The sequence below is a fragment of the Dipodomys spectabilis genome, unplaced genomic scaffold (assembly GCF_019054845.1).
Source record: "Dipodomys spectabilis isolate Male_0828 unplaced genomic scaffold, ASM1905484v1 ptg000098l, whole genome shotgun sequence".
Taxonomy (NCBI): domain Eukaryota; kingdom Metazoa; phylum Chordata; class Mammalia; order Rodentia; family Heteromyidae; genus Dipodomys; species Dipodomys spectabilis.
Genome location: NW_024870775.1, coordinates 13,871,700 through 13,884,323, shown reverse-complemented (window position 1 = coordinate 13,884,323; position 12,624 = coordinate 13,871,700). Strand labels below are relative to the sequence as shown.

Here is a 12,624-nt window from a genome sequence, read left to right as displayed (position 1 = left end):
CTGAGATCTGAGGATTGTGGTTCAAAGCCAGCCCAGGCAGGAAAGTCCCCATGAGACTCATCTCCAATTAACTCCCAGAAAACGAAGTGGCGCTTGGCTTGAGTGGTAGAGTGCTAGCTTTGAGCTGAAGAGCTGAGTGACAGCACTCAGGCCCAGAGTTCAAGCCCCATAACTGACAAAAACAAACACCACCACCAACAAATGACTTCTGTGACTTTCACTAAAGATGTAATTGGATAGTATGGTTTTCATGCACTCAGTCTGTAACACGAGTTAAAAGTAGATTTCATTCCATGGCTAAGTGTAAAAAGCTGGGCTTGTGTGTCTGTATCACAGCCTCATGTTCAACATGTTGTGGTTATTTTGTTGGAAACATGTTTTGTTAGACTTGCTTTTTTTTCTATTTTGAATCCTATACATCGGGAAAGGACCTGAATAAATGAGAAGGCACATTGACTTGGGCAGACCATTAGTTACCTGTATGATATCTCTGGTGTGGTGGCCCTGGGCACCTTTCCTAATCTACCTTTTTCCTTCCCCAGCATGGGTTGCGCCAAGTCCAGGGATTGTGGAGTCTTGACCTGGGCTGATTGGCCCAAAGCAGCCATTTTTGTGATAATTTTCTCTAAGTAACCAGGGGCTGTCTGATTATCAGCACAGCCGAGTCACTCTTAGGCCATGAAGATTTTGAGAGAGACATAGGCTGGGCCCTGTGGCTCACACCTGTAATCCTAGCTACTCAGAAAGGTTAGATCTGAAGATCATTGTTCAAAGCCAGCCTGGGCAGGAAAGTCTGACTCTTATCTCCCATAAATTACCCAAACAGCTGGAAGTAGTGTGTGGCTCAAGTGGTAGAACACTAGCCTTGAGCAAAAGCAGCTCAGGTACATTATCCAGGCCCCGATTTGAAGCTCCAAGACCAGCAGACAAATCTGTACATAAACTTTTCTGTTTCCTGGTCCTCATGGCTCTGCTATAATCCTCCTTCACCTCCAGGAAGGGCTGACTGGACGCCGGTTGAGATGATCCTGCTCCCATGCAGGATCTGCACATCTCCCTGTACTCAGTAGTCCAGGAAAGGCTTTCCCTATAGGGGCTGGAGTATGTCCACCTGGAGGGCAATGCCCCATGCTGTTGAGGCAACTGCAGGAGAGTACGACAGAGTACGGTATAAACGGTCGTGACGACAGATGGCACCCAGGGCAGGTAGCTTTCTGGGACTGTAGATCTGCCCTAGCATGGCAGCTGAAAGGACAAGGCGATGGCCTCTGACGTCGTGGTCTAAGCCTGGGGCTAGGAAGTTGGGCATTGCCAGGCACCAAGAAAGCACACAGTACCCCTCTGCCTCCGGTGCCTACCTTGCTCTGGCAAGGGGCATCAGCCTGTCAGAAGAGGAGCGCTTATTTTTTCCTGCCAAGGGCCATTTGTATATCCCTAACACCATTTATGTTATGAGGTTATAAAAAACACACGTAGATGAGCACAGACAGTGGATAAGCAGAATACAAGTCTGTCCCATTACATACCAGATAAATTTGTGTTTCTTAAAACAGCCTTCAGGCCACAAACTTTCCTGCTACTGCTCAGCTACTACACAATGGTACTACATCACTGCCCTAGGTCTGCAACTGCTTGCTGTGTCCTGTCACTTAAGTAGGATCATGTGCATTGTTTCACCATGTTATAAACACCAAATACCACACAATTCACCACAGACATCACATATACCAAACTACATGGCACACACATCAAAGCAAACATTATATTATACCATGTACACCACACCACATACCTGACAGACCACTCACTGCAGAGATCACCTCACAAACCAATGTATATTTGCCATACCCTGGAAACACATCACACCAAAACATGCACACTGCCCTTGCCACCCACACTAAGCCTCATGTGGTCATTTGCAGTTGCTTGCTTCTCAGGAACTCAAAGCCAGTTGTTCAATCAGTAACTGCAGTTCTGGAGCTGTCCAGTCACTGTCACTGTACACACAGCCTGCCATGGCCTCCCTCGCTTACCTTTACCTTGAGACTGGAGGTAAGTTTATCTATTGAAGCGCCTCTTTTCCCAAGTGTGCTTTTTGATTTGCTGTTTTGTGGGGTGTGCCTTCTAACACACCTCTGAAAGGGCACAAAGGTATTGAGAACCATGTCCTTTGAGTTTGGCAGGGTATGAAAACTGGACTGGGAATAACCTCCCTGTAGCATGTAAGGGTCATTACCTTGTCTTTGCTTGTGGCATTTTCTCTCAGTTCCTATGATCATCAGAAAAGAGGTGACATTGTACAATAAGAAATGTTGATACTGGGGCTTAGAACTCGGGGCCCTGAGTGCTACCCCTTTCTTCACTCCCCTCCTCCCTGCTAAGTACCACATGAGCTATATCCCCATTTCCAGCTTTTTGCTGGCAGCCTAGATCTCATGGACTTGCTTGCCCCAGGTATCAGCCTCCTGAAGAGCTAGGATTACATGTGAGCCACCAGTACTTGGCTTCTGTATTTTTTTTTTTTGGTCCGGTCATGGGGCCTGAACTCTGGGCCTGGGCGCTGTCCCTCAGCTCTTCAGCTCAAGGCTAGCACTCTACCACTTGAGCCACAGTGTCACTTCCGGTTTTTTTCTTTTTGCTTATGTGGTGCTGAGCAATCAAACCCAGGGCCTCATGCATGCAAGGCAAGCACTCTACCACTGAGCCACCTTCCCAGCCCGGCTTCTGTATTCTTGAGTACAGAGATCTTAAAGCAGAATGCACTTTCCATGTCTTGGCCAGGCCCATTCAATGTAGGAGCCCCTCTGGAGTATGTTCATGACTCTCCATTTCACTCTTGTTCTCTTTCTGGAGTTCATTCCAGAAAGGAAGCTGCTTGGGCCGCTCTTCTACCATTCTGCCTTTTTCTTATTACCTCTTAAAACTTTTCCATCTTAGATTTTCTCCATTGAACTTACTAAATGTAATACTTGAGAAATTTCCTCTTTACATAAAAAGGTCCCCTGTGTGGGCACAGAAATAAGAGGGACAAAGGGTGAACAAATGCAGTAGTGATACACACTAGACACTAGGTTGAAAATGAACTTGTGGGTGAAGACAAGTAGGAAAAACCAGGAGAAAAAAGGTGACACTGTACAATAAGAAATGTACTCATTACCTGAGTCTGTAACTAACACCTCTGTACATCACCTTTATAACCTTTTAAATTCTCAAAAGAAAAAAAAGGCCTCCTGTCCCTTAATGCACATGGCAGAAAAAAATTTTCGCAGACTCCTCCTAGAGCATCAGGCACACCCTTGAAGTGACCTGGCTGCTCCGGCCTCCAGGCCGCCACTGGAGTGACGAGGGGGTACCTGAAAATTGGGAAAGTTCACCTGAGTAGTGAAGGCAATGCTGTCTGCCAGTGCCTCTCAGGGCCACAAAAGAGACAGCAGGGCAATGTGAAGCCACTGCAGCTTTACTGTACCATTTCCTTGTCTGTGAAGATGGATGTTGCTGTCAATGTGCTTAAAGATGAGGAAACAAAAGCCTGGAAGACAATCCCACCCTGAGTGCTTTCATTCTTAGACCTCCAAGGAGACCTTATACCAGATACCAGGTTGTGTAACTGGGCCAAGCAGGAAGCCCTTATGTTTGCCAGGAATTCAACCACTTTACTTCTTTTAGAAAAATGTCAGTGGCAGCAAGGACACTTAGGTAACCAGAAGACAGCTCCCACATAGAGCTACAGCTGACCCTGACTGCCAGCCAGTCACCCACTCTTCAGGAATACTCACATCTACTGCAGCAAACCTGCTTGCCCTAACCGGCCCCTCCAAAAGGCTGGGCAGTAGATGCACTGAACCCCACCGGAACCTGGAAGTGTAACCAGGCCCCTTTGAAATGTAGGTACTAACGCAGGACAGAAGGGTATGTCTGGGAGAAGTGACCAGGTGTTTAGGAGGCTGCAAACCAAAGCAAGTGTCCTGTGAGAACAGCAGAGTGAAGGCTCTTCAGCCCCAGGCAGCCACCCCTATCTAATTCTAAGACTTCATTTTACATCCATACATTTGTTCCTCCCTCAGGACAGAAAGCAGGGCTGATGGTGCCAACTCCCCACATGATTTCACAGAGGCAAGTCTAGCCCACTGCTCTGTCGACCTCAAGTGCTAGCCATTTCAGCCTAGCTGCCAATTCTGGGCCAGGAAAAAGACTCCAGGTGAAGTTATTTGCCTTATACCTTGAGTGAGGATGAGGTGGGGGGAGGCAAACAGTGGGTGGGGGGGCTGCACCAAGTGGTATTTGCAAAAGTACCAAGTGTTCCACTTTTGCAACAAAGCACCAGGCACTACAAGTGGAAAAGCCAAACAGCTCAATTATGCAAATCTCCTGGTGCTTATTAAACTTTTCTGACAAGGTCCAAATGATAAGTTTTCTCCTCTTTACTGAAGACCATCACTGTGTGTGAACTTTGGAAGGTTTGGCTCTAGAGCTGCCTAGTCTTTAATCTTAATCTGTTCTTAACTGTGAGAAAGTTTTCACAGTTATCATTAAACCAAAACTCTGTTATGAACAAAGCCACCCTCTATGTGTGATGCAGGGAGAGGTTGCATGTAGTTATGTAACTACAGCCTGCTCCACGTCCCTATTTTCTGGGGCAGGATGAGTCTGCAAACTGCCTGTTGTAATATCAGCATACATGTCCCAGCCAATTTCTGGATCCAGCATGAATGACCATTCTCTGCCTGAGTTCTAGGTTGCCAGGTCACCTTCCCCACAGAGAGCCAAGAGGACCAGACACAGTGCCTGGCCACCTGTTAACCATCTGGCCATGGCATGTTAATCTAATGTGAACTGTAAAATTTTTGTCAACTTTCACTGTGATCCACATTTATAGTGTAGCTCCAGATACAACAAATTGTTGAATTAACTGCTTTGGGCTCCTTTCCTCAGTGTTGTTTCTTGTATTTTATTCTGCAGTCTTGATTTATTCAGAGCATGTATGCTCATGGCTCAAGAAAACAATTTTATGCTTCAGGTTAGGATGAAGTGTTTTGTGAGGGAAATGTGGTTATGAGGACAATCTGTGTTTCCTTGTACTGTTGAAGCAAGAGTTGTGTTTGTTGAATTCAGTGCCTGTACTTGTAGCACTGGTGATGTGTGCCCCCCGGTGCCATCAGCACAGCAGGTAAGTAGTCCAGCTGGCTGGCACCTGCAGCCACTAAAGTGATGACACTAAGGACCCCACAGACAAGAACCTGGGGAGGTCAAGTGAGAAGGAACTCTCTGGAAGATGAGTCAGAAGCCCTAAAACCACTCACAAGTACTCTGTTTAAAACATGAGTCTAGATAAGAAAAACAACTCCACAGACCTAGAGACCTCCAGGAGCACCTCTAAGCAGGTAGCCTTCGTCTAAGGTAGAGATTTTTTTTGTTTTTTTTTTTTGTCGGTCGTGGGGCTTGAACTCTGGGCCTGGGTGCTGTCCCTCAGCTCTTCAGCTCAAGGCGAGCGCTCTACCACTTGAGCTACAGCGCCACTTCCGGTTTTGTGGTGGTTTATTGGAGATAGGAGTCTCACGGTCTCTCCTGCCCGGGCTGGCTTTGAACCGTGATCCTCAGATCTCAGCCTCCTGAGTAGCTAGGATTACAGGCGTGAGCCACCAGCCCCCGGCTTCTAAGGTAGAGATTTTTAAAACTGTTGACTTACCAATTTAAAAACTTCTAGCTGGTGAGTGTGAGTGAAGGTGACAGGCCATTTAGATTTTTTTTTTTCCTACACATTGATTTTCTGGCTTTTATTCTTAAATAATCTTCTATTTTCAAACTTAATACAATCAACTTGCCACCTACTGCCACAGCTTATTGTGTAGGACAGAAGAAAGACCCCTTCTCTGTCCCACAGATCTAGCCAGCCACGTCCATTTCCCATATGAAAGCACCTCAAAAGTTTTCAACAGTGGGCCACCACCAGCTCCAAATAACACAGTGGGCAGCGCTTCGGATCCTAGCTCTGCCAGGGCCATAAGTCTGCCCCAAACAGGCCACTGCTACCTCATTCTCTGTGTTAACACTCATCACAGGCCACTTACGTCTCAGAGAGACAAGGCTGGGCATGACAGAATTCAATTAACAGAATCTTCAAAGCCAAAAAAGAATACAAGTGCAAGTTGGAACTGAGTTTTGGCAGTTAATACTTGCAGGTCTGGAGACCAGCACAGCAACTGCCCTTACTTAGCCCTGTGGGTTCAAAGGCTAGTGTTCCAAAGGGACTAATGAGGATCAGACCACTGATATGCCTAAGATCTAAAAGAAAATTAAATAATCACTCTTTATTCAAAATAAATAAGCCCTCTTACTGGCAGGGAAAAAATAGGAATGCTCTGTCCTCCTGGCCTCTAAGACAGCAACCACATTTAGAATATGTTCATTTAAAGATTTGTAAATTATCAAACTGAAATATAGAAACCTCAATACACATCACTTTTTTTGGAAAATAAAGACTAAAAGTAGTAATTCATGTCAGAGTCACAGGTTACAAACCTGTTTTCCTTCTGAGGTTCATTCTAACATGTCATTAAGTTGCAGAGCTCTAAAGAAAAGGCCCTTTCCGTTGCTGCCCATTTGCTTAGACACCAGTGTCTCCAGGAGGAGGAGGACAGGGGACAAGAGACAGGTACACACTCCGGCTTCCTGCATACTCCCTTGTTTGGCTCAGCTTTGCTGCAATGGAGAGGTTTCCTTGGTAGCCCAGGAATGTATTTTCCTGATCCGCATTATGCTTTAAAGGCCCAAGCTGAATAACCACTCTTGGGAAAGCCTTCTACCAGTGTATCTAAGTATTGGTTTGATGAGATTTGTGGCTTTGAGAGCCCTACAATCATTGCTTCCTGTGCCTTCTCAGGCCAAGTAACTTCCAACTCATAAGACATTAGGCCACTGAAGATCTGAGAAGGTAAAGCCCAAAGTCTTTTCCAAGTCTCCACCCTCTTTTCCCAAAATACACACACACATACACACACAGGAAAGAACTCTCCTCTTATAAATTCAAGTTCATCAAGTGAGAGGTTGAAGTCTCCAGCGATTCTTCTAGCTCCAGGGCACACTGACTGTATGCTTCCAGATGTTTCCTCCAGATTTCAACTAAAACAAGAAATAGCTCAAGTGATAAGCAGATACTGACAAGTCACACAAGTCCATCAGAAACCTGCAATGAGTTACAGGTGCTACCAACAGCTCATTCTGTTCAGGTAAGTCCCCAGCAGGCTCTATTTACTCTTCCTCATCTGCTGAGCTGGATCATACCTTAGTGAGTAGCATCAAACTCACTGCTGCCCCCTTCCATAATGTCATCCCTCACTCCCTCGCAAAAAATACCTTGGTAAACAATGGCCTTGAGAAACCTCACTTGGCCCGAGTTAGCCTCCCAAGTGGATCTGAGATACAACTGCCATTAAGCCATCTCTGTTCAGGTGACAACTGGCTTGAGACAGTCACTGACAAACCCTTCTAACTCCTACAGTCTGATGATTAACACTTCACAGGCAATGGCTCGGACCAGTGGGCCCCACTACAGCTGTTCCAGCCTAGATAGCAGACCCTCTTGCATCCAGTCATGCCTTGACCTTGGGCGCTCTAATATAGTCTGTATTGGGAAGAATCTACCAACCCCTCCTACAACTGGTCTGGCAGCATCAGTGCCAAGCTACCCTTCTGAGAAGACTAATTTAAAAATGATAGATAACTTAGAGGACATTAAAGCCAGACCCTCGTGAGTACTCACGGTAGTGTGGTTCCTGTCCAGTGGGAGCCAGGTGACTATCTACAGCAGCACAACCAGGACTCTCTGTGGGCAGGCTAGCTGCAGGCGGAGGCCCAGGTTGTCCGGCCAGCTCCTGCCGCATGTTCTCCAGCATGGTCTTGTATGCCTGCCGGGCTGCCATTGTCAGCTCAACCATCTTGTGAAACTGGTCCTTGAGTACAAGTGAAAGCACAAAGGTGACATCTGCTGGCTGCAGGCAGTACCACCACCCTCCAAGGTGAAGCAGGGGCAATGCTGGGGGCAGGAGCTTTGTTTGTGCATGGTAGGCTGCACAGAGAAAACCATGAGCTAGGCTGACTTCTCAAGCCTGCCTGAGGCACTTCTCTGTTGCCCAGGAGTCTAGAACCAAAGTATGAACCTTAACTTGGAGCTGGGAAAGTTTCCTAAGAAAGTTGTTTCAATGATAGCTGATTATCAGTGTCAACATGAGGTTCTGTGCTGTCAGTAGGTACACACACAGGTTATCTCCAACCTTCTTCCCATGGACAGTGACCAATGACTCACCTGGGCTCCATCATAGCTGAAGATCCCCACAACACTGACAGGAACTGCTTTGTTCAGACTCCGCCCTAGAGCCTTGCGGTTGAGAGCGAACACAAAGGGGATGTTCTGCTCACAGGCATAATCGATAATGGTGTGAAGGGTGTCATCCAGCCCACCTGCTCAGAGCACAAGGACATATCACACAAAGCACTGATACTGATTCTACAGTGAGCAAGGCACCTCTCTCCCTCCCCCAGTCAGTGGCCTGACAAATGTCATTGAGAGAAAGCAAGTCACAGCCTCATGAAAGAAACAATTAGTTCTCCAAAAAAGATAATATGCTGCTGACATTACGCTAATGGAAACATTCATCAGTTAACATCAATGAACATTTATTTCACATCAGGACCCTGGTCTATTGTCTCACATGCAGTAACTCTAATCTGTCTTAAATCCTAAAACAGGCAGATGGGAAACAGAGGTTGAGATATCAAGGTTCCCACCCTGTGTGGAACCACTGATCTGGTGGCCCAGAGGTCATGCTCCCATTGGCTCACTGCCTCTAATGCTTGGGCCCACTTTCAGCTGACATACCAGCCAAGGCCAGGGTGAAAAAGGAGAGACGGAAAGCCAATGGGAGCACCAAGGAGCGCTCACAACACAGAAGTAAATGAAGGCTGTGGGCACGTTTCTCTATTCTCCAACAGCAGCAAGTTACAATGTGCTATCTAAGAAATTACTCCATTCACAAAGGAAGTAAGACTGCAATAGGCAGGAATACACTAGTCAAGCAACATGAGAGACATACAGACCTTAAATATGCCAACTAAACTGACAGTATCTAAACACAAAGGCATCTGTACTCTTGAATAGGATGATCATCTCTATATTGCCCTTAAACTTGAAAGTACTTGTGACTTCCTACAAACATGATTTGAGAAATTAAATAGGGACAAAGTATGAGAACACCTGATAGTCTAACACTGCCAGGTTACAGACTATCTTCTAAGCCACAGAAAGTTTAAGAAGAGAGATGGGGATTAACAAGAGCCAGAAATAACCTCAGTATATGAAAATTGAAAGAGGAAAAGCATTTTTAGATGTTGGGAGACACTAGGAAGATCCATTTAGAGTCATACTTTGGGTAAGACTGAAATATACTCTACCTAAACATAGGGACAGGAAAGAACCAGAGAGGAAAAAAATAGCCGTTAAAAAAAATTCTTAATAACCCTGGCATGGGAAGGTTGAGAAATGAAGTAAAACTAATATGCAAAGAGTAAATAAACAATGAATTACAGTAAATAAAAACAAGAGGTACGTTTTTTTTCTTTTTTGCTGTTTTTGTTTTCTTTCTTTTGTTCTGTTTTTGTTTTCTTTCTTTTGTTCTGTTTGTTCATTTATGCTTTGGGGAGTCTCAGGGGAGGCACAGAGATGGAGGGACAATGGGTGAACAATTGCAGCAGTGGCATTCACTAGGTATTGTTGAAAATGAACTATACAACTTATGGGTGGGGATAGGAGGGAAAAACTAGGAGAGAATGAGGGAAAGGGTGACATTGTTCAAAAGAAATCTACTCTTACATTATCTGACTTATGTAATACCTCTGTACATCAGCTTTATAATAATGAAATTGGACTCCCCCCAAAAAAGGTAAATAAACAGCCAGGTATGGTGGCAAACATCTATAATCCCAACAGCTGGGAGGCACAGCCAATAGGATTTTGAGCTCCAGGCAATCCTAAGATACAGTGAGGCTGTATCTCAGCCTCATAGCCAAAATATAAAATAATATTGATAGACAGGGCAAAAAAAGAAAATGAGAATTTAAGAAACAGTAAATAACAAACCAGAAAAATATTTACAACTCTTCACTCACTGGTTTACTCACTATACATAAAAAGATCAGCTAAGAACATGGAACTAACAGTTCACAGAAAATCTGAAGTTCTTGAGAAAGAAGATACTGGGGCTGGGAAGGTGGCTCAGTGGTAGAGCGCTTGCCTTGCATGCCTGAGGCTCTGGGTTCGATTCCTTAGCACCACATAAGCAAAAAGAAAAAAACCGGAAGTGGTGCTGTGGCTCAGGTGGTAGAGCGCTAGCCTTGAGCTGAAGAGCTGAGGGATAGCACTCAGACCCAGAGTTCAGGCCCCATGACCGGACCCAAAAAAAAAAAGAGAGAGAAGATACTGACCATAGAAAAATGCTAACAAGTACCAAAGAGGGTGGTATGTACATCACTCTATATTAATACAGTAAATTACTAATAATTAAAAAAAAGAGGGTGTGGGGTAGGGAAGGGGAAGCCACGCCCACACCAGGAGAGGCACTGCAGCAGCCTCTGAAGGAGGTGGGACATACACTCTAGAGCCATAGCTGCACTTTCATGCCAGGCACTGACCCTACAAGATGCATAACAATTCTACAAAACAACAAATGTTTGCTACAGTTTTTGCAACTCAAGAAATACAATCTGGCACCTAATTACTAACTGTCCATCTAAAGGGACTTCTCAAAGGCACAGCCTGTTGTCACCCTATGAAACCAGGAAATTCAATCTCATTCCTCTAGGGAGTAACTTTGAGGTGCCAAAGCACTTAATTTTACCCACTTGGCCCCAGATCTCCCTGAAATATATGAATGGTGATGAGGAGGTGAATTTCAGTTATGGACTTGGAAGAAACGTACCAGTCCTGGACAGGCTGGAGATAGAGGACCAGGCACTGAGTGGGTTCTTTGGAAATAATTAACATCAGAGGCATGTCTCTCAATGCCCAGTGTCTATGGAGGTACCCCATAGTCACAAAGGTCATGTGTGTGACCTACCTGCATCTTCACAAGGCCTGCCTGCCAGGCTGGTGCTGGCTGGAGTCTTATGAACTTGGTTGGCTTACAGGAAAGCTTGATGGTCCTCTTGGCTATAACCTAACTAGTAAGTCTGGATCCCTGTGCCTTCACTGTCTGCACAGTGTGGGTGGTGCTCACCACCTGTACCCCTTCAGTACTAGGGACTTTGCAATGTGCCAGCAAACTGTACCTTCATGACTAGGCATTGTGTCCCCGAGCTTCCTTGCCAGACAGCATTTTATATGGCATCACTGTTCCATGTGTCACTCCACTAGAAGACTTGGAAGCTTGTGCCTGGTCTTCTTGGCCTCTACCCATTAGCCTGTTTCCATGCTGCCACTGTTCTGCAGCCTTCCACCTCAATGAATCATGGCCAAGAACAGAACTGCATGCCAAGCGGAGCATGGCATCACTGAGCCTATGGTGGTTCTGAAGTTCCAACAAGCCCGCAGAGCCCAGACTGTACTGTTCAAACAATACCCACCCCAAGCCAATGGTATCTGTAAAGAAACAAAGCATGCTTACTCCGGGGCTGACTGCCTAAGATTCTACAACTGAGCTCAGGTAAAGCAGGCCTAATACTCCACCCACATAAACAATTTCCAAGTTAAAGTTTAAATTTGGTGGTTAGATACTACTTATACTACTACCATGATAACATAGTTCAAGGCCATGACATCAATTTTCACCTTTAAAATAATTATAAGCCACTGGTTATCATGTCCAACTGGCAAATGTTTACAGGGATTGGGTATGTGGCTCAAGTGGTACAGAACTTGCCTAAAAGGCTCCCCTGCTGAGTTCACTACCCAGTACCAGGAAGAGAAAATAATAAGGTCTCCAGCTACTCTCCATAGTGCCAGAGCAGCAGCTTGGGCATCCTTCCCTGCTGCCAAAGGGAGACCTATGTGAGCTGCTGGAAACTTATATGGAGGCAACATCTGCCTGCCTGTGAAGTGCTCTCTGGCAATGCAACTGGGAGACAGTCAAAGAACAAAATGAAAATAAGCTGCCAGTGCTTGCAGGAGTGTGACCCAGACCACTGGCCAGGTGTGTGGTTATGAGCCTCCCACAGTCAGGGGCCCATGGCCTTAGTGCCCTTACCTTTTGACTGTATCTTCTCACAGTTGGGAGAAATTATGATGCATTTCAGTTTCCTGAGCTTTAGGTGTTTAAGAACTTCCCTCAACCCCAGTACAAGCCGGCGCTTGGTCTTGGCCTTGACTGGATCCTTCTGGTACATACGATCTTGGAAACGGACAAGTTCCTTGAGTAGGTCTGTGACACAAGCATCTACTTCTTTACTGAGCATCTGGCTGCAGTAACTGGAAGGAATATCAGACAACAGATCTTGGCCACTGGCTGCAGCTCTAAATATTGCCCAACCCCGGGGGGATGAGACACAGCATCAGACAGGAAGCCATGGATTCTGACACTAGCACTCCCCAGAACCATGCATTCCTGGGGATCTAAGAAAGGTGAAGAGTATGTATTC

At 45.7% G+C, this 12,624-nt stretch overlaps 1 protein-coding gene across 1 annotated transcript in view; it reads right to left on the bottom strand.

The window, feature by feature from the left end:
* Window positions 1–6,283: 6,283 nt before the first annotated feature.
* Secisbp2 (SECIS binding protein 2) overlaps window positions 6,284–12,624 on the bottom strand; it is a 38,158-nt gene continuing 31,817 nt past the window's right edge. The window contains exons 14-17 of the mRNA XM_042686702.1: window positions 12,234–12,454; window positions 8,303–8,457; window positions 7,760–7,949; window positions 6,284–7,119 (exon numbers count right to left, since the gene is read on the bottom strand). Coding sequence (XP_042542636.1) covers window positions 7,016–7,119; window positions 7,760–7,949; window positions 8,303–8,457; window positions 12,234–12,454 — 670 coding nt within the window. The 3' untranslated portion in view covers window positions 6,284–7,015. The remainder of the gene's footprint in view (window positions 7,120–7,759; window positions 7,950–8,302; window positions 8,458–12,233; window positions 12,455–12,624) is intronic.